Genomic DNA, 26,698 nt, shown 5'->3' with positions numbered 1-26,698 from the left:
CCTCCACCGTCTTTCTCACTCTCACTGTCGGAGTCGGAGTCGTCTCCTCCAGCACTATCGTCATCGCCATCTCCCTCATCTCCGCTTTCAATTCGATTGTCAACCACATCACTCTCACTCTCTGGAGGCACGAAATCAGGATCATCCGGATCACTTTGATACACTAATTCCTTCCACGGCCTATACTCCGATGTATCCCCAACCCAATCAGACATAATTTCAAACCTTAACCCAGAAATCGCAAATCCCCTTTCCCTTTCTCTCAAGAACCCTAATTTTGAAATCCCTAAACCCCCAATTCGCGATTTTGAGAAATAGAGAGAATAGAGAACACGACGTCGTTTTGGCTTTGTTTTGAGAAAAAGAGACGAGTCAAAACGACGTCGTTTTAACTCTCGGGTCATGGGTACTTATGCGGGTAATCCTACTCGTGGTATAGTAAACGCGGATTTGTGGTTAAACCCGGTTTAATGGCCGGTTCAATTGGAGGCGTATTAATCAAGATGAATCTGAAAGTTGAGGATGTTTTATTAAGGAAATTGTTAGTTGTTGGTGATTTTTTATGAGCGAAAAAGTATAGGGGGATTCTTTGAGTTTGCAAATAGTTGGGGGCTGAAAAATCCGGCAACCCTTCAATAAACACTTAAAACTTTGCATGCAAGCAAGCAAGTTTTTTTTTAATGCAAAGTTTTAAGTGCTTAATGAACGACCAACTCCTCCACACTAACAGAACACATCACTCACCTTTGTGTTACATTTTACTCATGGTTTTGCTTTGATTCAAAGCTTTATGGAATTTGTAACTATCTTTGTACTTTTTCCTTGTATCAAAAGAAAACAGAATTGTTTCTTCGATAATGAGGAACACTGAAACATGTTTCTATAGTCTACTCTTATGGTGGTATCAAATATATGTGTGAACCGGAAACCTGAAGAGTGTCATACACCATATACAAACACATACATAGTAACAAATGAAAGAAAAGCTTAGGATCTGTAAAATCTTGATCACATATACTTCTTTTCAACAAGCTTCTTGAGTTGTTCGATTTTGGCAATGAGCTCAGGATGCATAAGGTCCTTTGCTTCCTTCACTAGACTCCCTTCTCTGCTGAAATGATACGCCTCCAACACTGTTTTCATCAAGCTCTGCAAATGCTCAGGCGTCCTACAGAGTTTCCATTTGTACACACACCCTAAGGGTCCATATATTAAGATGTATATATAAGATAACCCGATCAAGTTTTCTCATCCTTACGTGTATAAGTAGTCTACATCAGTCCCTTCGAGCTCGTCCCCAGGGGTAAAAGCGTCTTGTAGAGCGCTCATCTGTTCTTGGGGATCTTCTATCGATAGTAGATACTTAAGTATTCTCACCTCTTTCGGCATAAGCCTCTGTAGATTCCCTCTTGCTGTTACGTACAAGTGATACAATATGTCTTTTACCTGTCAAGAACCAACACCGGAATGGATCAAAGAAGTTACGTGGTGGGTTCGAAGGACTAACTAGATTCCTAAGTTGTATGAATTCAATCAATGTTATACAAAGATAATGTTCACCCAGCGAAAATCACATTACAACTAATTCCAAATCTCTGCCAATGCTGGGAATAACTGTTAAGCAATCGATGCTATTATTGGTTTTACGAGTTTTGTACCTCTTCTTTCATCATGTTGGATTCCTTAGCAGCAGACCAAGCTTTTGTGATCATAAGAACCAACGCAGAATCAAGTTGATTCTTCTCAGCCAAACTATCAATCTTTCTGCAGGCAGCATCAAGCGAAGGGGAGTTGATTATGTCCTGGAGCTTTAATTCCGCAGCATTTAGTGCGTCGATGCTTTCTGTTGAAGTGTCATATGCTTGTACAGCCGCGATAGACAACTTCCCAAGTGATGCAAGAGCTTGCCAATAAGAAAAGTTATCATTGAACAATATCAGTATTGTTTAGTCCCTCAGGGATTAGACAAAGGGTTTCAAATTGTTTCACTGCCATAGAATTTTACCGTTTTGTTCATCCAGATTGTCATAGTAGGATTCTGCAACAGTATGCAAATGCTCGAAAAACTCGTTAGTGAAATCCTTACGATGCCTAGCAACAAGTTCACCAATATCAGCCGGTGGTGTCCTCTTGATAACATTGAGAAGCTCATTATGCCTTTGAATATCTTCATCAACCTGACTTCAGAACAGTGTCACAATCAAACATCATAGATAACCCGATTTTCAAATACATAAAGAGAAGGCAAGAACCATGAATAATTCACCTCTTTGAGCTTTCTTGCAAGCCGATGAACCTTGTGCTTCATCTCAGGGTTATCCTCAGAATCCGCTCGTTCCTGACACCGTCTGTAAAAATGTGGCCGGATACTATCCCATTCTTTACTAAAAGCTAAGAGTCTTCTCCAATCAGATGGTGTAGGCTTATCAACCATAAAAACCTCAATAAGCTTATCACAAACTTTGATCATTCTCTGGTTATCTACAACCACTTCTGATCCACTATCCGCCGTTCCACCGTCTTTCTTCTCCTCTTTAGCTACAACACTTTTATCATCCACAACAGCTGAGATAACAAATCTCTGAGGTCTTTCACTCTTGAAGTTCAATAAACTTCCTGAGACATTTCACAGTATTTTAACAATATCAGACCAGTAAATCTAATGCAACCTAAACTTTGAGATAATTATTTCGATTTGTAAGTAATTAAAGCAAGACTTAGTCTTAATCCTCTAAAATCAAGTAAGTCACAAAGTTTCAAAATTTCTAACATGAATTTGAAAATTGTTGAAAGCCTTTACCTTTTCCGATTGGAAGACCACCGGAAGTGACATGTACATGATTTCCGGCGAAATACAGAGGAGAAACAACACGAGCTCCGAATTTTACAGAGGGGAAGTTAGAAAGTGAACAAGAACAAGAAGATTGGAATAAAACGGAAACCATTTTCTTTGAAAGAAGACAGCTTTCACAGAGATGATAGAAGAAAGGGTTTTAGCCGGAGAGATTCTTCATCTGAGGAAGATGAAGAAGAACTAATGGCACTATTGTAATATTCTTTCCAATTTGACGGCATTTCGAGAATATAATTTACTCACAACATTTGGCCCGTTAACACGGCCCAACTAGAACAGAATGAGTTTAAGCGTTCGTTTAGACCCCCGATCAGACGATGTCTAGACAACTGTTTTTTTTTTTTTGGACTCAACTTCAACTTCATATTAACCAATAAACTGTTACATATTGTCTATGTCCACAAAGGGTTTAATCCATATTGGCACTACAGAATACAACTTAGAACCATGATTCTCAAAAGAAAGAGACTCCTTTGCTATTCTGTCCGCCACGCCATTTCCTTCTCGATACGTGAACACCACTCTATAATCCTCGAATTGCTGTAGAAGATGCTTGATGTCTTGAAAGATTGGATTTAGGTGATTGTTTTCTTTTTCTCCCCTGATCAAGGACACCAGCTGTTGAGAATCAGTCTCAAAAATTACCTTACGATAGTTAAGCCGTGCCATGGAAAGTACAGCCCATCTAAGACTTTCAACCTCAACTTCTAGCACTTTTCCAACCCGAGGTAAAGATCTTGCTCCCAGCCACAGCACTCTCTTCTCATGATCACGTAAAATCCAACCAAGACCACAAGTTATGCTTTCTGCATTCCAGGCCCCATCTGTATTACACTTCACCCATCCTGGTTGTGGCGGTTCCCACTTGATCCTGTGCTGCTCAGTTCTTGTCATCTGAGACGGCTGGTTGCATTTTTTCTTTCTCATTCTCCATTCCTCTGAGACGGTTGGTTGTCTAGACAACTGTTTAGACCGTGGAAGTTACTTTTTTTTTTTTTTGGTTCAACAACGACTATTCATTAACCAATGTTCTTACATAACACATTCCAATTCACAATACTTTTAATCCAACTGGGCATTATAGAGTATAACTTGGGATCATAGCTCGACATCGAGAGAGATTCCCTTGCTACTCTATCCGCCACTCCATTTGCTCCTCTTAGTACGTACATGAATTTTACCGCGGAAGTTACTTTCTATTGTTCGAATTTGTATTCAATGTATTTTTCATATTTCTAACTACTACATAAATTTAAATTTTTAAGTCCATATATAGTTATAAACGTGTATATGTTGTTAGTTACTTAATATTTTTGTCTAATATTTGTTTACGATTTCATATATATTTTTTAATAAATATTTTGTATAACTTAAATCAATAATATCATATTTACAATATTTTATCTTATAAATGTCTAAACTGCCTAAAATCGCATAGGCCCTAATTAGATGTTTTAGATGGCATCTGGGTCAACTTCTATTTAGCGCGTTAACGCTTTCTTGAACACTTTATCTCATAGTGTTTCTCTTCTTCAGTTAATGGGTTTTAGCCATTGAGGGATATTAAAATCTAGATTTGCAAAGAAAAGAGCGATATAAAGCCAGTTTGGCAATTAAATAGTCTATTATTGGCTTGATGATCCTGAAACTTAAAGGAAGGCTTTAAGGTTTCTGTACGTTTCCAATTTACAGAACAACAAATTTATAAAATATCTTGAAAGCTATTAATTTATTCTTGAGATAACAAAACGAGGAATACACACTATTAAGTGACGGAGAAAAGGAAGTTAGTACAGTTGAAAGGGAGAACTGCTTTTATGTTGCCATTCACCAGTTTCATTCAATTACAAAACCGTTCCTTTAAAAAAATAATAAAATATTAGTGAACCATTTAGGTGTTTTTCAAGTATTTCTTTTGCTTTTATTTTTTAGTTTAACTATTTTATTAAAAATAATAGTCACAAATATTTAGTTTTTTTTTTTGTTTTTTTTCTTTGACAGCAATTATTTAATCTATTGATACTATTTGTTTCTAAATTATTTTATTCATTTGAAAGGTATAAATAAGTTTATTTTTACTCATAGTAAGCGTTAGTGTGTTTGTTTTTCATAGGTATCAATCTTTATTCTGGCAAAAATATGTATCAAATTTTTATTCGTTAATCGTTATTATCTTTCTATATATTTGAATTGGAGGTATTTATAATATTAAATATATCATTAAATACATTATATTTATGTTAATATCCTCATCTTTAAATATTACGAGAACATATATTAACCTAAATGTTACTTTATATTTCGAGTAGGGATTTAAAATACTTGAATTACAAATATTATATTTTTATTTGCATTATCTAATCTATTTTGTTAAATATTTTATCCAAAATTGAAATAATTTTTTAGATATTTAATTTGAGTGCATTTATAACTATTTTAAAATACATGAACAATAATATTTTAAATCAATATTATAAATTTATTTTAAATGATTGTTTTTACTATGTATAGTTTATGTAAAATATTTTATTTAACATTAACATTGTCATCCGCATTGCATGATCCGTTTTCACCATTCAACACATATTTAAAGTGTTCGAACCGCTTAATCCGCTTTTGATCCGCAAGATCTGCTTGATCCGCTTTTGTTTTGCTTCATACGCTTGATCCGCTTGATCAGCTCCGTCCGCTCCGTTTGATATATTTTCTCCATTTGGAGCTTAAGTGTGGCAACTTTCTTGTCGTATCTTATGAGAGCAGATGCACACACTGATTGCATAGTAACAAAAAAATAGTAAAGTGGCAGAGATATTTTTCTACCTAGTAGATAGGTAAGTAACACATGTACTTGAGTATTTATGTTTTTTTTTGATAATCGATTAAATGTTGAAGGTTAAATATATTAAAAACTAAATATTTTTCTCACATTTTGTGATCTCCAACTGTTTTCTACAATACAAGAGATTTTTTATGGTTTTTAATGATATAAAATATAACAAGAGAAAAATATAAACCACGAAAAATATAGAATTCCTTTTATAAATGTTAAACTTATGGTGATATTGTAAGAAAAATTTTAAGATATGCCGATGAATTAAAGAAGTGTCAATGAATGAATGAGTTGAATGGTCATGAATGAATGAAATGAATGGTCAATGTGGTTTGTTTTAATGAATAGGTAATGATTAGGTGGGAATAAGCTCACAAGCAGGATCAATGCTCGTGATCCAGTCGGAGTAGAAGGATTATTGACAACGAGATAGTACAATTCAGTCTTTTATGTTTTTCCATGGTCCACAGTTCATTGATATGTTTTTTTTTTCCAAAAGCTGTGAACTTTTAAATGGATGTGGTGATGAAAATAATAAATGAAAAAGACAAACTGTGGATCAAAACAATAGAATCTCTCACATTCACACAAAGACCTTATTATTAATTACTTTAGTAGGTGTACATTTACATCCAACATTTCTAAAATCTAATATAAAAGTCTATCATCTACGACAAACATTTACATAATCCTAACATTTACAACAATTATTTCTCATTCCGAAATGGATACTGCAATAAATATCAATGAGAGAGAGTATAGTGTTCATATGTATTGAGATATCAACACCACTCTTTTTCAACTGTTTATGTCCCTACTATTTTTGAGAGAATCTTTTCTGCTCTCAGAAAATTGATAACATATACTTTCTTAAAAGAGTTATTGGATATGGTAATTAAACTTCCTATTAGAGGCTATGTTTAAGATAGGCAATGAACAAGTTCTTTGCAGTATCGTAAACAGTATGAAGTTGAGGAGAAGGCAGAGGCTAGTGTGTAAGATGACCAAATGTGGAAAATATAGTTAGGTATAAAAATAGTTAAATATTTTTGGCCAGAGACAGATATTCATAAAATCTACCTCGTCTCTAAGTTTCGACTCAGTGTCATATATGGGTCGATCAGACTGTGGAGCCTCTGTGCTATCAGTAGATAAATACTTTGATGGAGAATCATTCTGAAAAGAATAAAAATCTAAGAATATATGATCCGTACAATCTGCGCCGTAGATTTTCATACCTGGACAATTTTGTAGGCTATTTTATACCTGGAAAATCTAAGAAGATATGATCCGTACTATCTGGGCTGTAGATTTTCATACCTGGACAATTTTATAGGGTATTTTACAACTTAAACTCAATAAAATTTGAATCTCATACCTATACTTGATACAACGTGCAAAAATCGGAGTCAATCTAACGGGTGTTAGTCAACTCCGTTACGGTGCTGAGTCATCATACACGTGTACACTGACGTGTATAAAAATGACGTCGTTTTCATACCCGTACTGTCTCCGCCGTGGATTTTCATACCTGGACAATTTTGTAGGGTATTTTACAACCTAAACTTCAATAAAATTTGATTCTCATACCTATACTTGATACAACGTGCAAAAATTGGAGTCAATCTAACGGGTGTTAGTCAACTCCGTTACGGTGCTGAGTCATCGTGTACGATGTACGTGTATCAAAACGACGTCGTTTTGATACGTGTTCTCAAAGTTTTAAATTTTTTTGCAAAATTAGGGACTCGAACCCGCGAGCCGTAGTCACATGGGAAGCTCCGATAACGTTGATCGAGTATTCCTCAATCTTTTTAACTTATAAAACCAAAACGTTGTGTGTTTGGAAATAATTAAAACGACATCGTTTTAAATTGGAAGAAAATTGTATCTATACTAGTATTTTTGCAACACTTTGGTTACGGGTGGGTAAAAATACTTCTGGGTTAATCGGATATCTGACCCGTTTTTTAAAATCCTTCACAAAAAATTTGTTGGGTTGGGTTATATTTAACCCAACTCATACACCGGATATTCCATATTTAATAATTTAGATATTTAGAAGATTTGATTAAGATTAAAATTATGATTCTCGTATCATCTTTGTTTGATTTGTTTTTAACTGTTTTGAATCATCATATAATACATAAAGTAAAAAAAAATCAATTTTGTTTCTACATATACTGTGATTCGAAATTTTAAAAACGGACATATATTATCTAATTGACGAAAATGTGTGTTCAACGTTCTACATCGATTAAAATATTTAGACAATGATTCAGAATCATATCATAAATAAGATCAATATTAATAAAATAAATGAGTTTTTTGGCCGGACGGGTTTGGCGGGCCGGGTTTTTGAATCAACAATAATAAAAAAATTAAAATATCATTAATCCGCCGCTTCAATACGGATTAAATCCTTATTTTTTTTAATACCACCAATATTAGACATATTAAATCAGTCTCATTTAGAAAAGATTGTATAAAACCAAAAATTGTCTCGTGATATAATGTTACTTAATAACAATATTTATAAAATTTTAAATATCAGCCTTCTCGTCTGATCTCTGCATCAACAGAAACATGCCGCTATAATACATATTAAATCTTCAGTTTATTAAAATATAAATGTCTTAGAGAATGATATGATTTGTAAACTTTTATATATAATAAATAATCATTAAATTTTTTTTTTTAAAAAAAATCACAGGACGGGTTAAGAAATTTACGGAACGAGTTATATTTCGGAAAGGATTTATATGGCGGACGAATTTGAATCAATATTTATATACCGCTTTAATACGGATTAAATCCTCAGTTTATTAATAATTGTCTCGCGGACTCGTGGTATACCGTTACTTAATAACAATTGTAAACTATAATATAAATAAATATATTATAAGGAGATACAATTTACAAAATATTTTTATACTAACTTTAAAATTAAATCATCCTGCGGTACACCGCGGGTTAAAATCTAGTGTCATAGTAAATTACATAATTTAAACATAACCAAGCAACTAATATTTTGATTTTCAGAAATGGAGTGACTTGGCCCATCAAATTCGATCAGTCTTGAAGAACTACCCCAAATTCATGCTTACCCAAGGAAGAAAAGTAAAATTCTTATAGAAAAAATAATAATACCTCAACTAAGATTATTTACTTTTTTGGTCGATTTAATTTCAGGTGTTGGAGATTCGTCCAATCATTAAGTGGGATAAAGACAAAGCACTCGAGTTTTTGTTAGAATCACTCGGTAAAACTTTGTTCATGCCTAATTTCTGAGAAGAAGAAGAGGAAATAAGAAAACGATTTCTCAATTCGAAACCCTAGTATTCATAATTTTCCCCCAATTTAAAACGATGTCATTTTAATTATTTCCAAACACACAACTTTTTGGGTTTATAAGTTAAAAAGATTGAGGAATACTCAATGAACATTGTGGGACTAGTTGGTGTTCGGTGCTTCCCATGTGACTACGGCTCGCGGGTTCGAGTTCCCAATTTTGCAAAAAAAATTAAAACTTTGAGAACACATATCAATACGACGTCGTTTCGATACACGTCAGCGTACACGTGTACGATGACTCAGCACCGTAACGGAATTGACTAATACTCATTAGATTGACTATGATTTTTGCACGTTGTATCAAGTATAGGTATGAGATTCAAATTTTATTGAATTTTAGGTTGTAAAATACCCTACAAAATTGTCCAGGTATGAAAATCCACAGTGCAAACAGTATGGGTATGAAAACGACATCGTTTCGATACACGTCAGCGTACACGTGTATGATGACTCAGCACCGTAACAGCGTTGACTAACACCCCTTAGATTGAATCCGATTTTTGCATGTTGTATCAAGTATATGTATGAGATTCAAATTTTATTGAAGTTTAGGTTGTAAAATATCCTACAAAATTGTCCAGGTATGAAAATCCACGGTGCAAATAGTACGGGTATGAAAATCCCCTTTTCCCGTTAGGAAACAAAAGAGTAAAAGATTTTAAATTCCCATTACCAGATAGTTCTGAGGGGAAGTAACTGAATCCATATTAGTATTCCCGAAATTCTCTGCCTGTATGATAAAAAATGTGATAAGTGTAATGCGTTAAGAAAAGTAAGTCAAATGTGATGTTTGGAAGCAAAACCTCAACTACTTCTTTGACTGTGCTATTCATCTGCATTAGAGGGTTAAAGAAGTTAATTAGTGACTATAATCTCCCAGTATATAAGCATTAAATTGGATCAAGTGCCACAGACCTTTTGAGAAGTTATTTGACGCCATGTAATATCATCAACAAAAATAGCAGGTTGTCCTGAAACTGCATTTTCTTCCTCATGCATTGAAGTTAATGGACTTGAAGGGGGAGTTCGAATGTTTAGAGAATCTACAGCAGCTTTCCCAGGAGATTTAGACATTATGGGGTGTTTGGCTGCTATGCGTACTTTTCTGGATGGAGGACAAGTTGACTGTCTAGAGCGTGAGAATTTGTGAACTGAAATTTTGGCATCTTCATAGATCTCAGGCCTTGATATTTTTCAGAAGATTCAGATTCTGAGCTCTTAACTTCTTAACACTCTCCGCAAAATCATGTCTTACAACATCTAACTGCGAATTCACCCACAATTTTATATCATCTGCCTCATCATCATCAACCAAATCAACTTACGCTTCCTGCCTCGCCTTAAAGTACCGACTTTCGATTTAGATGGAGTTCCCTTTGAAGGAGTTGTTGTATGTTTCTTTATCCTATTAACTATATGTTTCTTGTGTTCAACAACAGACTCCTTTTCATTGACAGTACTGAGTTGTAGTTCAGCATAGCCACCAGGCCACTCCTTTTTGGTGAATTCATGACATTTCCTTATCTGCTCAATCAAATAAAGCACTTTCTTGTCTCTCACTTCATCATCCCACTCTCCCCATCCATCTTCGTTGTGGTCAACAAAAAGCAACGGAGTAACAATCAACTGAACAGACAAATACAGATAATGAGAACACATGAAAGTTAAAAATTATATAAATGTTTAAAACAACTTACATCAAGAACACGTTCAAGGAGATGAACTTCATTTAGGGAAAGATTGTTTTTGGGGATCCCAATTGAATGCCATTCCAAGAAGGTTCTCTCATCTGAAGAACCAAGAATCTTGTCCAGTAGACCAGATATGTTCCTATATGCAAGAAGTTGCAGGCCGAAAGGAAAGCCATAGATAGCTATAGTTTGTTGTTGCATCTGATTTGTAAATAGTTGGATGGGATCTTCAATCTTGCTAGCTGCGCGTGACCTTTCTCTCTTCGCATCTGCCATTGACGGTTTGTTTCTTCCAGGCCTCATAACCTGTATAGTCTTCAAGAAAGATTCTCTCCCCCATGGGAAAGAAAGGAAGGAGTCAATGTTTTCCAACATCTTCACATACTTATAGGTTGGCCGATGAGTCTGATTATTGTTTATAAGGACTCCATCCAAAATAAGCAGAAGAGCTAGTGGCAGTTTCAAAAGGGAACTCAATCCCTTTCAATGCCTGGAACATAACGGATACATCAGCTAATGTAGCATTCTTATCTTTTCCAATCAACACATCCCAGTAATTCTTCACCCCATTCACACATTTAGGGAAGAAATCTGGATCATACTCTTCAGGGAATTCACCACAAGGCAACCCAGTTACAGAACTAAACTCAACTAAAGAGAATCTTAATGGATGTCCACTAAAATACCGTCCACATTTCGTATTTTTGTTTTGAAAGCAGTTGTCTACATAACAATGCATGAACTAATTTGCACAAAATTGGACATTCGCTAACCATTAAACTAAAAAGAGAACCAAAACACGAGCCTAAGAGAGTTTCCATTTCCTTGGTACCTTGCAGTACATCACATATGACAGTGAGGATATCGGGTCTGGAGTATATATTGAGATGAGCATCGGGGTAACGGTCCATTGCAAACAGCCTTGGAGGGAGTCGGGTATCCCAGGCAATTGTATCTTCTTCCACCGCACCTGCAAAAAAATTGACAATTAGTGATGAAAATATAGAACATAAAATGAGAAATCGAGAAGATAACTGTAATAGACAACAGAACAAAGAAAAACAGAGATCGATTACCTGTCATTGATAACGGTAAGGCGAGGAAAGTAAAAACGAAGGATTTGAATGTCGGCCGGATATGGAATTTCTAGGTTTAGGATGAATTGGAATTTTGATGCAAACAAATACTTTTGAAGATCTGGGTTTAGGAAGATTAGAACTGGAGCTGACGTTGAACTACGGGAAGATGAATTACGAGATGAGAAGTGGAGAAAACAGAGGCAGTTTTTTTGCCGTAGCCGGAAGTAAATTTCAATTTTAGGTCACAGTGAAGAACAAATTACGGGATACATTTTACTAGAGGAGGACTATAAAAATTAATATTTTTAATGGATAACCAGAGACATGTAACTATGGTTAACGTCATTTTGAAGGGTTTTTGGTAAAAAAAACTTAAAAAACTGCCCACTACCCCTAAACTGCTCTAGAGAGAAATTGAGTTTGGAAAATGTGTTCCATAGTGTAAAATTCTTTATTTATTAATAGAAAATAATAGTTAATGTGATCGTGTTTTCTGACAATAAACTATTTTAAGATTTTGACATGTGTCAAATAATATATAGCACAATAAAAATTAATAAATGAATATTGAAAATGTAGTACATAATTAAATAAGAATATAATGATTATTCCTGAAAAAGAATTATTGCTTTTGTAAAAAATAAAAATGACTTATTCAAATTTATTAAAAAAGAAATATGGATTTTTATTTTTTTTATTAAAAAAGAAAGATTTATGCCAAAAAGGGAAGAATTATTTTTAATAATCAAATTTTTTTAAAAAAAAATCTACTAATTACAATGATCATGACATATATTAAGTAAGTCTGTAAGAATTTGACACATATAAATTTTGTTTTTCTAATAAGATAAAAAAATATAATCAGTTTTTGTCTATAAAAATAAATTAAATAATAATTAAGTTCTTGTAATTCACAAAAGAAAAATAAATTTTATTATATGAAGTTTTATCTCAAAATTAGAAATTAACATAATTTTGGCACATATTAAATCAAGCAATCAGATTTTGACACCTATAATGTTTTTTTCTAAATAAGTAAAAAGCACAAAGATAATAATTATGTTTTCTTGGATAAAAAATTAATAATTTTGTATATCTAATTCATAAGAATATATTTTTTACATAGTTTAACAGAAATTTTAAGTTTTTATTTTAAAATAAAAAATGTATCAATTATATTATACGAGTCTGTCGGTAGAGTGTCAGAGATTTCCGCCAGAAATTCGCCGGAGAGGAGATTCTCGAGGAGGCTGAAATCGGGGATTTCATAGGCATGTCGAGATTTGGCTCAATTAAAGGAAAGTAGTAACAAATAAGGTAGCTACACGCAATAAACACTACAAATCCAAAAATCACAACAAACCAAGAGGGATCATCTTCCATTTCGGAGCGGAGAGAAGTTTAGGATGTTGTTCAAATTATAATATTAAATATATCATTAAATATATTATATTTAAGTTAATATCATTTTCCTTAAATATTACGAGAACATATATTAACCTAAATATTACTTTATATTTCGAGTAGTGATTTAAAATACTTGAATTACAAATATTATATTTTTACTTGCATTATCTTATCTATTTTGTAAAATACTTTATTCAAAATAGAAATAAATTTTTAGATATTTAATTTGAGTGCATTTATAACTATTTTAATATACATGAACAATAATATTTTAAATCAGTAATATAAATTTGTTTTAATATGATTATTTATAGTTTGTATAGTTTATGTAAAATATTTTATTTAACATTAACATTTTCATCCGCATTCCATAATCCGTTTTCACCATTCAACACATATTTAAAGTATTCGAACCGCTTGATCCGCTTTTGATCCGCCAGATCCGCTTGATCCGCTTTTATTCTGCTTGATACGCTTGATCCGCTTGATCTGTTCCGTCCGCTCCGTCTGATACATTTTTTCCATTTGAAGATTAAGTGTGGCAACTTTCTTATCTTATATTATCACACACTGATTGCATAGTAACAAAAGATGGTAAAGTGGCAGAGATATTTTTCCACCTAGTGGATAGGTAAGTAACACATGTACTTGAGTATTTATGTTTTTTTGATAATCCATTAAATGTTGAAGGTTAAATATATTAAAAACTAAATATTTTTCTCACATTTTTTGATCTCCAACTGTTTTCTACAATACATATACAAGATTTTTTTATGGTTTTTGATTGTATACAATATAGCAAGAGAAAAATGTAAATCCACGAAAAATATATAATCTCTTTTATAAATGTTAAACTTATGGTGATTTTGTAAGAAAAATTTCAAGATATGCCGATGAATTAAAGAAGTGTCAATGAATGAATGAGTTGAATGGTCATGAATGAAATGAATGGTCAATGTGGTTTGTTCTAATGTATAGGTGATGATTAGGTGGGAATAAGCTCACAAGCAGGATCACTGCTCGTGATCTAGTCGGAGTAGAAGGATTATTGACAACGAGATAGTACAATTCAGTCTTTTATGTCTTTCTATGGTCCACAGTTCATTGATATGTTTTTTTTTTTTCAAAAGCTGTGAACTTTTAAATGGATGTGGTGATGAACATATTAAATGAAAAAGACAAACTTTGGATCAAGACAATAGAATCGCCCACATCCACACAAAGACCTTATTATTAATTACTTTAGTAGGTGTACATTTACATCCAACCTTTCTAAAATCTAATATAAAAATCCATCATCTACGACAAACATTTACACAATCCTAACATTTACAACATTTATTTCTCATTCCGAAATGGATACTGCAATAAATACCAATGAGAGAGAGTATGGTGTTCATATGCATTGGCATATCAACACCACTCCTTTTCGACAGCTTATGTCCCTACTATTTTTGAGAGGATTCTTTCTGCTCTCGGAAAATTTGATAACAGATACTTTCTTAAAAGAGTTATTGGATATGGTAATTACACTTCCTATGGTGGTAAGAACCTGTTTTGTTTACTAAAAAATAATTTTCTTTCATGGTCCCAGAAAAAATTTACTACATCATTGTCTCAAGCAAGATATGTTTTCAAACACGTTTTTCCATGGCACACCCTATACGATTTTAGTGGTTACTTCAGATCCTGATTTTGCGCCTATGATGTCCAAATTAAAGAGAATGGGATTCATATATAATTCTTCTAACTTGCAACAGTAGGTTATATCTGATGGATTGGGAGCAAATGATATTTGAAGGTGGACCCAGACCCGTATGATAGAAGGAGTTGAGATTTCTTAGTATTTATAATTGTTAGACTTATCTCTTATAATTTGAATTATGTTTCCGAGCATTTATATTGTTAAGTTAATCTCTCTTAATTTGTATTATACTCCCTCCGTTTTTTATAGATTGATGTTTTAATTTATTTTCTTGTTTTTAATAGATTGATTTTGTATTTAATTAAAGTAGTAGCTAATAGGAATAATTAATGGTCAAACCCTTTTTAGTCATTTATTTACTTTAATACTTACACAACTTCTCACGGTAATTTAATACACTAGTACTATAAATTAGAGTGTGTACATGTTCACCTCTATAACTCCTTTATACAAAAAGAAAATTTCTGTTTTCCATAAAAAAAATGGAAAACAAATGGAAGGATGCAATAATGGAAGAACTGAAGGAAGAGACGAAGAAGGTGGATAAAGAACAAAATCTCGTTACCAAAGTTCAACACAGATTCGATCTTAACAAAAAGTTTTATCATGATGATAGAGATCTTCACCCGAATAAAGAGGTTCAACAAACTATAATATATGCTAAATATTTATTATATCTTAACAAGAAGTTTTGTTGAAAAATATTTTGGCATTTTTTAGTTTCGGGAAATTGATGTAAGATTCAATAAAAAAAATTATCAATAAGAATCTTCTTCTCCTTCTCATATTTAAAAATAATTTGTATTATGGAATTAAATTTTAAGGAGAACATTCTTATTAAGATATTCTTGTACTATGAAATGATGGAATCAGTGTTTTGCTTTCATTTTTCTTTTTTGGTTTCTGTTCAAAATGTCTTTTTGTTGGTTTAATTGTTGACGTAATGTAAATAACTTTGAAATAAAATCAAAATATATGTAAATCATGAAGAACAATACAAACGTCTTCTAACTTTCATAAAACCAAAAAAAAACTTAAGCTGATAAATAACCCATCACATCTTCTACTAAAGTAGAATCACAAGCCATATATGATGGTAAATTACCTTTTCTGTTCCAATATGGATTTCTTCAGATGTGGGATTTTATAATTATTTCCATCCCGGACCTTCATAATCTCTTTGCATGCACGATTGCAAAGTTAAAAAAATCCGGTTCACCTGTTTGGAAGGATATTCATCAAATGCTTCTTTAACCGCAGAAACAAGTTCTTCTATCGTCTTCGGGCACGCCTTGTGTTGTAGTGTTTGAATGGCACTAAAAAATCCAAGATCTAAAATATTCAAATCCGGCGAAATTCGGTGGTTCACACATCAAACGAATATCGAAACCAAGTTGAAAAGCGGCTGCTCGAAATTCCTCATCTCTCGGATCAACGTGTGTTCTTGCATTATCTTGTTGAATAAAGATAGTTTTCCCAAAATCCTCTTATGGCCATTTTTCACAATGCTTGGAACAACTTTCTTGATTAATAACTCTTTTATATCTTCCCTCTTGATGGAGGTCATCGCCTTTAACTCCAAAGTCCCCGCCGCTCGGTTTCTACTCCATCTCTTAGCTAGTTGAATTGTAATAAATGGAAACACCCCTATTTTTCCAGAAAATGTCTCCTTTCCTTCTCTATCAAATCTTGGACGAGCCATTGCTGCTAAAAACATTACCTTTCCAATGTAGTTTTTACTCTGACATATGCGAAGCGGCTCGTCTTCAACATGATGCATGTAATAAGTCTATGTCTTTTTTGTCAAGTAAAACCATTTTTCATCGATATGGACAACATTGTACATATCAACAAACCTCGGATGATTAGGCATCGTAGAATTGTCGAGCATGGAGAGACAAAACTGTAAACGAGCTCTCATATTATCTTCCTTCAAACTTGGCTTGATGGAATTTGAATGGAATTTAAGGAGCCCTTCTTTTAGATATCGGTATACCACGGATACACTCACATTCAAAGAATCTGCCAATGACCTTAAAGTTGTTCGACGATGAAGCGGAATAGCGAGAATTTGATCAAGATCAATTTCAATTTTCTTAATTCCACAATTACCTTTCCTCTCATGCAAAACATCGACAGCTTCACCAGTGGGAGTATTTTGGCCCGTCGCCAAATTCGTTGCACCGTTTGCAAGGGTACGGAGAATAAATTAGAGACCTCCCTTGGTGTCGTTTTCTCCAACTCTTCATCGAAGCTTCTTTCCACCAAAGCAAAGTCTCTAATCTTTCTTGATCCGTCATTTCTCTTTTACGAGGCCTACTTGCTTGAGAAGTTTGTAATATTTCAATGTTTTCTCCTATCATAAATATTTAAAACATAAAATTGAAAAAACACGTTAATATACAAGAAAGATTTAAAACCAAACCAAAAATCATATTCAGTAGCACGAAATTAAAATTACTAGAACATGTTTCCCCACTTGACATACTGAACTGTTTTGACGTAGTTACCGAAGCCTACACTTTCTTTTGTGTGATGAAATTGGAAACAAAAACAAACTAATAAAAAGATTCTCATCAATACTAACAATAATGAAAACAAAAAATACCAAATTTATAGGAGAATAATAATGATATAGTAGCACATGTTTCTCCACTTTTATGAATAAATTATTCATCTAAGATAAAAATTAAGCTCATGAAAAAAAAAAATTGAGAAAAGACGAAACTGAAATTACTAGAACATGTTTCTCCACTTTGACATACAGTACTATTTTGACGTTTATTGAAGCCTATACTTTTTATTTGTGTGATGAAATTGGTAACAAAAACAAACTAATAAAAAAGATTCTGATCAATACTACAATATCAATAATACAATGAAAACAAAATATACCTAAATTAACAGGAGAATGATACTCCTGTTCTTCATGAAATTATATGGCCAAAGCTCATCTGACGACTCTCTTGTTGGACTTGTATTCAAATCAATTATTAGAAAATATGTTTCATTATTTTGAGGTGGTAAATTTAGATCAAAACTATGAAAAGCCATAGATGCTCTTTACTAAATGCTGTAAATCAATGTCAATATAAAAAGGAGAACGTTTTGGCTCCATTCCAAATTTTTGTTTTTGAGAAACGTAAAATATGGCTCCAAATTTGAGTATTTTTCAAATTCTCAATTGATTAGGAACAAAAGTATTTATCAGAAGAAATAAAGAGAAGTACCGTGAGAATACGAAGAGTTTAACATGTTGGTAGAAGAAGTAATTGACTTTATTACAACAATAAAAAAGATTTAGTAGATATGTGCAGAATTAATATTTCTGTCAAAAATGATGTTGTCAAGACATGACATAAAACCAGTGTTCAAGAAAGCGCTAGGCGCTAAGCGGGCGGTGACCCAATGCCTAGCGCTAAGCAGGCGGTGACCCAATGCCTAGCGCCTAGAACGCCTAATCGGGCCTAGACGATTTTTTAGGCGGTTTAGACGTTTATAATATAAAATATTATAAATATGATATTATATATAAAAGTTATATAAAATATCTATATAAAACAAAAAATTATGAAATTATAAACAAAAATTAGATAAAACATTTATTTATATTTATATTAAATAATATATGAATATTTATAACTATATATATAAATAAAACTCTAATTAAAATTGAAATAATACATTAAACAAGATCTGTGTAATTTTAGGCAGTCAAAGCGGTTATCTAGGCGTCGCATAAGAGCCTAGCGCCTAGTCGGAGCCTAGGCGACCGCCTAGACCGCTTTTTAGAACACTGCATAAAACCCATGGCAAGGTAAATGCTTCAGCATCAGGAGAGGATGGCAACTCGTCTCTTAATGTCAAGAAACCTATAGAAGTGATAAAAGGTTTGCTTGCTTTCATTGATCGTAGCCAAACGGCTTATATACAAAGCAGAGTATGAGAACACGTTTAACCTAAACGACGATATACAATATAAACGTATGGGCTAAGAAAGACATTGCGAGGCCCATATGTGGCCCAATACCCCCCCTCAAGGTGGAGTGTGGAGATTTCGAACACCCATCTTGAGAAGAAATGCTTCAAAAGCTGTCTTTCCCAAAGCTTTAGTCATAACATCTGCGAGCTGCGAAGTCGTGGAGACATGTTTAGGAACAATGGCGCCACGGATGATCTCGTCACGAATGAAGTGTTTATCATTCTCGATATGTTTGGTGCGTGCATGATAGACCGGATTCTTGGCCAAGCTGATCGCAGATAGACTATCGGAATGAAGAACCGTAGGAGCAGAGCAATCAATGCCCAAAGCTGGTAACAATTGACGAAGCCACAATATTTCACAAACCGTATCGGCCATAGCTCTATATTCAGCCTCGGCTGAAGAACGTGAAACAACATCATGCTTTTTCGTCTTCCATGAAATCGGGGATCCTCCTAACTGAATGAACCAACCCGTGAGAGAACGACGTGTAGTAGGACATGAGCTCCAATCCGAATCACACCAAGCAGTGAGAACAAGTGGTGTTTTTGCTTGTAGAAAGATTCCTTGTCCCGAAGTATTTTTCAAGTAACAAAGGACTCGCAAGGCAGCTATCCAATGCTCTTCTTTGGGCTGGCTCATAAACTGCGATAAAATGTGAATCGCATAGGATAGTTCAGGCCGCGTAACACCAAGGTAAATCAACTTCCCGATGAGACGACGGTAACGAGTAGGGTCAATGAGTGGCTTTCCCTTGGCCAATGCAAGTTTGTGGTTTTGCACCATGGGAAAAGCAACCGGCTTAGCACCTAACACACCGGTTGTGGTGAGTATGTCAAGTGTATACTTTCGCTGACATAAGTAGAAACCCGTTGAATTGCGAGCGACCTCAATACCAAGGAAATAGCGAAGGAGACCAAGATTCTTCATGTGAAAACAATCACTTACATAGCATTTAAACTTTTCAATGATGTCAAGTGAACTGCCGGAGATAATAATGTCGTCGACGTAAACAAGGACGTTGAGCGTGGAGACAGAATCTTCAAACGTGAATAAGGAGTAGTCGGACACGTTTTGAATAAAACCATATTCCTTCAAGGCTGCTCCCAATTTTGCAAACCAACAACGAGGTGTCTGCTTTAAACCGTATAATGATTTTCTAAGACGACAAACCTGTGATTTATCCTCAGTGCGAAAACCCGGAGGAAATTGCATATATACCTCCTCATCAAGATCACCGTGTAAGAAAGCATTGTGGACATCCATTTGATGAACTTCCCAATCATTGGATGCGGCTTGTTGTAAGAATGCTCGGACAGTGACCATTTTTGCGACCGGAGCGTACGTCTCGTTAAAATCAATACCCTCTGTTTGGTTATTGCCAAGGACGACAAGCCGAGCTTTATGACGTTCCAACGTACCATCTGCATGATACTTTAATTTGAAAACCCATTTACAACCCAATGTTTTCTTTCCCTTTGGAAGTGTTTCAACAGTCCATGTGCCATTATCTTCAAGAGCAACTATCTCATCTTGTACCGCATCTCTCCATTTTTCATCAAGTATTGCATCTTTATAGTACTGCGGCTCAACTCCAGAAGTGATAGCCAAAAGAAATGCTTGGTATGGTTCTATAAATCGTGAACTTGACAAGAAATTATCAATGGGATATGGAGTTACCGAAGGATGCGGTTGGTGGAGCAACATGGTGACGTAATCTGCTAACTTCACTGGTGGATTCTTTTTGCGGAGGCCTGGTCCTAACTTTTCAGGGCTGGGAATTGGCGGAGCCGGAGAATCATGTGATGCTGCCGGAGAGTCATTTGCAGCCAGAGAATCAGTGACAGCGGGAGAATCAGTTGCAGCCGGAGAAGAAGATGAAATCGATGCAGTTGGTGATTCCATTGAATTTTCCAGTGAACTCAAAACAGGGGACAGAGGTGTAAGTGACGGGATAGGAGATATCGGAGTTGCAGAATTTGGAGTCGACGGATCCGACGTCAGAGCTGATGGTGCAACGTTTGATGTTGGAGTCACGGGTTCATCAGTCTCACAAAGCTCGCCGGTAGTGACAACGTGTGGTGGTAACGTTGAATCCGGAGGAGACGAAATGATATCTGCAGCTAGGGGATCATCGTCATGAGCTTGAACAACTGGTGATGACTGTGAATCTTTAATCTCATTATTTTCCAGTATATCAAAAGGAAATTCATCTTCCTTAAATATGACATCACGTGAAACTGATACAACTCCAGTATCCAAATTATATACTCTCCAACCTTTTTTCGCAAAAGGATATCCCAAAAACACAGACCTTGTACTTCTTGAGGCGAATTTATCTCCTCCATGTTTCTGATTATGGACAAAACAGAGACACCCGAGAACCCGCAGGTGATCAAGCGGAGGAGGCCGTCCATATACCAACTCAAACGGTGTTTTCCCATGTAAAAGCTTCGTCGAAGTTCTATTAATAAGGTATCCCGCAGTGAGAGCACAATATCCCCAAAATTCAAAGGGTAAATTTGCTTGAAAACGAAGTGCAAGGGCAACATTCAATATGTGTTGGTGTTTGCGTTCGACACGACCGTTTTGTTGTGGCGTGCCAACACAAGAGGTCTCATGAATAATTCCCTTTTCTGCAAAGAAATCTCGGAGACAAATGAATTCGGACCCATTGTCACTACGTACCGTGCAAACTTGTATTGAGAATTGACGTTCAACGAGAGCCAAAAAATTTTTAAGATGCGTTGGAGCTTCTTGTTTAGACGTGAGAAGATAAATCCAAACCGCACGTGAGTAGTCGTCAACAATGGTTAAGAAAAATCGGGATCCACATAGTGCCGTAGTTCGATATGGTCCCCAAAGATCACAGTGAATTAGATCAAAAGCCTTGTGAGAAGTAGTATTGCTTAATGGAAAAGAATCTCTTGAATGTTTTGCGCGAATACAAATCTCACAAGAGTGTGAATCGAAAGAACTACAACTACTAGAAAACTCCAACAAATTCAAAACTTTAGAAGAAGGATGTCCTAAACGCTTGTGCCATAACTCCAAAGGTTGTAAAGCCATCCTTTGTACTGCCGACGCAACCGCAACACCGCAAAAAAAATATAACCCGTTTCTCTGCTCACCCGCACTAATCACCGTCCTCGAAATGCGCTCCTGGACCACACATAGACGATCAGTGATCTGAAACACACATGCCACTATCACGAGTCAGCTGTGATACGGAGATTAAATGACATTTCAGCTCATCAACTAAATACACTGCAGACAACCGCAGAGAAGAGCCCAACTGAACTGTTCCTTGACGTGTCGAAGTAGTAAATCGACCATCCGGAAGTTTAATTAAAACTGGAGGCATGTCGCAAACTTCATTCAAAAAATCTAATGAACCTGTCATGTGGTTAGAAGCCCCAGTGTCTATAATCCAAGATTCAAGAAACCACGTACCGTTAAGACGATCTGTCGATGTGGATTGTCTCTCTTCAAGTATCTGAACCAACGACTTCCATTGGTGGTCATTCAGCCCGCTTAATCCCACTCTATCAGAATCAGTTATCACGGTGGTGTTTAATGCTGAGACCGAAGGACGAGAAACCACCATGGCATTAGCTTGGCCGCCGCGAGAAACGTCCGCAGATCCACGACCACGTGAGGATTGTAATGGAGCTGAAGTTGTCACACGACCACCGTTGGATGCTTGATTCGATTTGTTTCTTGGCTTCTCTACCCACCATGGTGGATATCCAATCTTTTTGAAACAGTTTTCATAGAAGTGGCCAATTTTCCCACAGAGTTTGCAAGTGTGATTTCGGTGGTCCTCATATGAAACTTGTCGTGACTGTGTTTGGACCGCAAAGCTCACGCCATCAGTCCTCTCAGCGTGAAAACGACTCGCCGATTTTGATTCATCTTCTTGCTGCAACACATTATATGCCTCTTCCAACGATGGCAAAGGAACACGAGAGAGAAGTGATGATTTTACCGTGCCATAAATCGACTCGTCAAGACCCATCAATAGTTGATGCAGCTTGTCCTCTTCTCTCTCCTTTCGAACATCCTCCATTGTTTTTGCTTGTTGATAATCTGACAAGCTCTTCCACAGACTCGAGAGTTTGCCGTAATACTCATCGAGACTCGTTCCTCTTTGGCGACATGTTGCCAATTCAGTCTTCAATCTTTGAACTCTCTGCCCATTCTTCACGCCATAACGTTTTTGTATGTGTGTCCAGAGTTCGTGTGAATCATCCAAGTGAGAGATAGAGTCTGAGATATTTTCTTCAATGGTCAGCTTCATCCACGAGACCACCAAAGCGTTGTTTGCAACCCAATCTTCGAAATTTTCAGAATCTTCTCCTGGTTTTGGAATGGATCCATCAGCAAATCCAAATTTCTTGCGAGCAGTTAAAGCCAATCTTATGTTTGTTGCCCAAGCTTCATAGTTCGGACCGCGCAGTAAAGGTCTCGAGATTATGATGCCCAGATTATCACTGGAAGACAAGTCATATGGAGAAATTGTCTTCCTTTTGGTGTCAACGGATGTTAAAGAAAGAGCAGAGCTCGTTGAAGAAGAAGATGATGATGCACTCATTATCTTTTTAAGAAATTTCTTTGTTAACAGAGATTTTAACAAAGATTAGGTCAAAGAACGAAGTAAATAAGCGGAAATTAATTGAAACCTAAGATCAAGAGAGGTCAAATCTAGGCTCTGATACCATGTCAAGAAACCTATAGAAGTGATAAAAGGTTTGCTTGCTTTCATTGATCGTAGCCAAACGGCTTATATACAAAGCAGAGTATGAGAACACGTTTAACCTAAACGACGATATACAATATAAACGTATGGGCTAAGAAAGACATTGCGAGGCCCATATGTGGCCCAATACTTAAGAACCTTACTTTTCAATTGGGTATCAGTCTGATAGAGTTTAGATCTATCTCAACTCAACAAACCCAGAAAATTGAGAATCAACCAAATCAATTTATTACTCTACTCACAAATCGTGAACAGAGAATAAAACAACGATCGTTTCTGTAACAGAGAATTACAAAACGAATCTAAAGGAACGATCTCATGACGATCGATTCCCAGCTAGCACGCAGGCTCAGCAACACACACAACACATAAAAAGCATGAATGAAAGAGATGAGCAACGGCTCCTTTTATTGACTCAGAGAAGTTGAAACCCTCTGATACGACCCAAGGCTTCGCTCCTTCCCTTTAGCCACTTACCACGTCACCACTTGCCACCTGTGACGAATTCTGTATCTCAGCATTGACCACGTTGACTTCTCCTCTCTTCCTCTTTCGATAGTAGCATTGATGGACCTTATCACAGTCATTCAAAGTAGCGAATGAATCACTGATAACATTTGTATTGTACAAATCACATTTCTACATCTTGTTTATCACGTAGAGAAATTCTTCCTTTCATTTGTGTTACACATAATACAAAACCCCTTAAAGCCAACAAATTGCAGGGAAAATGAGCTGCCACAGAATCTCAAACTACAACCATGAAAAATGCAATGATAATTTTCGATTACATATGCAATGGAGTTCCAATGTCGCAAAGATTTGGAAAGTATATCTGAGTTTGAAACCAGAGATCAATCTTGGTTTAAAGCTGCTTTCTGAAGAACAATGCACCAATTCGACTTGTCGTAAAATCTATCAACTATCATTGCATTGCCTACTCCAGATGCCAACCTGTGAAAGATTATTACCAGCATGTTAACATTTTAACAAACAATAATGGATAGAATCTATGTAGAGAACCGGAAAGCAAATTTCTCGATAAAACTCACTCACCTTTCAAGTTCGCCTTCACTGAAGACGTGGTAGTATCTGTTGTACACAACAGCTCCTTTTCTATCGTCTTTCTTTGCAAGCCCACTTGCAAGTGCAGACGCAGATGCACCACTAACTTCAGCACGGTGGTACGGTAAATGCCATGGAACAAAGTACTCTTGTTGACTCTTCTTCAGAGCCTCCAATGACTCATCAACAGAGTTCTCATCCTTTTGCTCTACTACGCTAGCTTTGGTCTCTGGGATAATGCTCTCACCTCTTTGCTCTCTCGTGCTCTCCTCGCTCTCTGGAATGCTCTCAAGACCAATGAAAGGGCTGTTCTCAGCCTTTTGCTCCTTTGTACTCACCTCAGTCTCTGGGATGCTCTCAAGACTAAAGAACGGGTTGTTCCTCACACGAGGGCTGTTCATTGGACTACCTGGCCCAACCCATTCCTCAACATACTTTGCAGACAAGGGTGTCCATTTGGTGAGCAACGATGTATCCTCCTGTTCTGCAGCCCAAACCGTAATGAGAACGTATCCCCCTGGCTTAACCACCCGGACCAGCTCTTCAATAGCTTTCTTCCTCCTATTCTCTGTACTTAAGTGATGCAAAACCGCTATCGAGATCGCTGCATCGCCAAACTCCTCTCTATAAGGAAGATTCACAGCATCTGCAACCACAACCTCTTGCCCTTTATCCGAACATATTTTAATCAACGGATGACTTATGTCACACCCTATGAAGAAACAACTCGGGTTCAACCCCAAATACTTCCCATTCCCACAACCCGCATCAAGAATCACCGACCCAGGAGGCAACGATTCAAGAAAGGCAGCAACTTTAGGCCATTTAGCAAACCTGGTAGAGCTGAAATGTGGAGCAATCGCATCGTAAACCCGATGAACATACTTTTTCTCAATCTCAGGCGTCGATTTAACACTCAAGGACGACTCTCTAATGGAAACCGATTCAATAATCTGAACTGTTTCTTCTTCTTCATCAGATGACGTTAGAAACTCTTTGGAATCAGATTTGACTTTGATATCTCGCATTTTACTTGTACTTATCGAATAAAAACCAGAACTTGGAAGATTTTGAGCTCTGGAGAAAGTTCTAATAGTTCTCAAAACATCCAAAATCATGAGCTAAACACCACCATGAATCTGCAGAAGTAAAGCTCAATTCATCAATAAACCAAAGTGTAAATTAAGATTCAAGATACAAGTAAGCTGGAAATCGAATAATTTTACTGATGAATCGGAAAAATTGAAACTTTATATATGAAAGTGAGATAGATTTGAGGAAGCTTACAAAGTCAAGAAGAAACGATGAGCAGAGGATGTGTCGGTTCGTGATCTGAAACGGAAGGTGGATTTAGGGTTTTGGGAGGAGGAATTGATTGATATTTGAGATTCAGTACTCCATATTTTAGTAGTTTACGATATTACTCCATTATTTACTATTATTAATTAAAACCCCCTTTCTACGTTTACAACACCCTTAAATTATAGAGACAACAATTAGCAACTAAAGGTGTGTTATTGGTTAGTAGATTTAAAAAAAGTCTAACTCTAACTCAAATTCAATGCTATTCAATCACTGATTGTAAATACTTTATTCAAATCAAGTGTTATTAGTTCTTGTATTCATAATATCTTCATTAAAAGAGTTTAAAACCAAGTGTTATTGATTCTCATATTTCTAATGTCTATATTCAAAGAGTTTGAAATCTACTGTTATTGGTTATCATATTTACAATGATCAACTAAAGTTCCATGTTAATAGTTGTTTGACAGATTTTCACAAATGTTTTGATTTGAAAAGATATGAAAGAATATGAAAATTTGATTTCATGTGTAAATTATAGCAATCCAAATCTTACATTCTACTCAAGATTCTCACAATCATATTTTTGTAACTATAAAATCCCATTGATGAGAATAACCAAAAACCCTTTTTTTTCCTTTCACGTTTGGACTTTCTTCTCTCATTCTTC

General features: G+C 35.5%; 2 protein-coding genes across 2 annotated transcripts; both read right to left on the bottom strand.

Moving 5' to 3' along the window:
- Positions 1-808: 808 nt before the first annotated feature.
- On the bottom strand, positions 809-3,041 carry LOC9327280 (uncharacterized protein At4g37920, chloroplastic). Its single transcript, XM_021013246.1, has 6 exons — positions 2,801-3,041; positions 2,267-2,616; positions 2,006-2,177; positions 1,659-1,903; positions 1,259-1,446; positions 809-1,168 (listed from the first exon to the last, which is right to left on the bottom strand). The coding sequence occupies exons 1-6, from the start codon at positions 2,943-2,945 to the stop codon at positions 1,009-1,011; spliced, it is 1,260 nt and encodes a 419-aa protein (XP_020868905.1). The 5' UTR covers positions 2,946-3,041; the 3' UTR covers positions 809-1,008.
- Positions 3,042-24,254: 21,213 nt separating this feature from the next.
- LOC9327278 (alkylated DNA repair protein alkB homolog 8) lies at positions 24,255-26,107 on the bottom strand. Its single transcript, XM_021013909.1, has 3 exons — positions 26,014-26,107; positions 24,718-25,865; positions 24,255-24,615 (listed from the first exon to the last, which is right to left on the bottom strand). Exons 2-3 carry the CDS (start codon positions 25,842-25,844, stop codon positions 24,516-24,518), a joined length of 1,227 nt encoding a protein of 408 aa, XP_020869568.1. The 5' UTR covers positions 25,845-25,865; positions 26,014-26,107; the 3' UTR covers positions 24,255-24,515.
- Between the last annotated feature and the right edge of the window lie 591 nt (positions 26,108-26,698).

Source organism: Arabidopsis lyrata, assembly GCF_000004255.2.
Source record: "Arabidopsis lyrata subsp. lyrata unplaced genomic scaffold ARALYscaffold_1, whole genome shotgun sequence".
NCBI classification, from domain to species: Eukaryota; Viridiplantae; Streptophyta; class Magnoliopsida; order Brassicales; family Brassicaceae; genus Arabidopsis; species Arabidopsis lyrata.
Note: the sequence above shows the minus strand (reverse complement) of the source record. Positions and strands in the feature narration are given on the sequence as shown.

Coding starts and splice junctions, on each gene's coding strand:
- LOC9327280 (XM_021013246.1), bottom strand. CDS start 2,945: ATGGTTTCCGTTTTATTCCAATCTTCTTGTTCTTGTTCACTTTCTAAC. Junction 1,447..1,658: donor CCAACATGATGAAAGAAGAG/GTACAAAACTCG, acceptor GGTTCTTGACAG/GTAAAAGACATATTGTATCA. Junction 1,169..1,258: donor GATGTAGACTACTTATACAC/GTAAGGATGAGA, acceptor GAAACTCTGTAG/GACGCCTGAGCATTTGCAGA.
- LOC9327278 (XM_021013909.1), bottom strand. CDS start 25,844: ATGATTTTGGATGTTTTGAGAACTATTAGAACTTTCTCCAGAGCTCAA. Junction 24,616..24,717: donor AGTGAAGGCGAACTTGAAAG/GTGAGTGAGTTT, acceptor AATCTTTCACAG/GTTGGCATCTGGAGTAGGCA.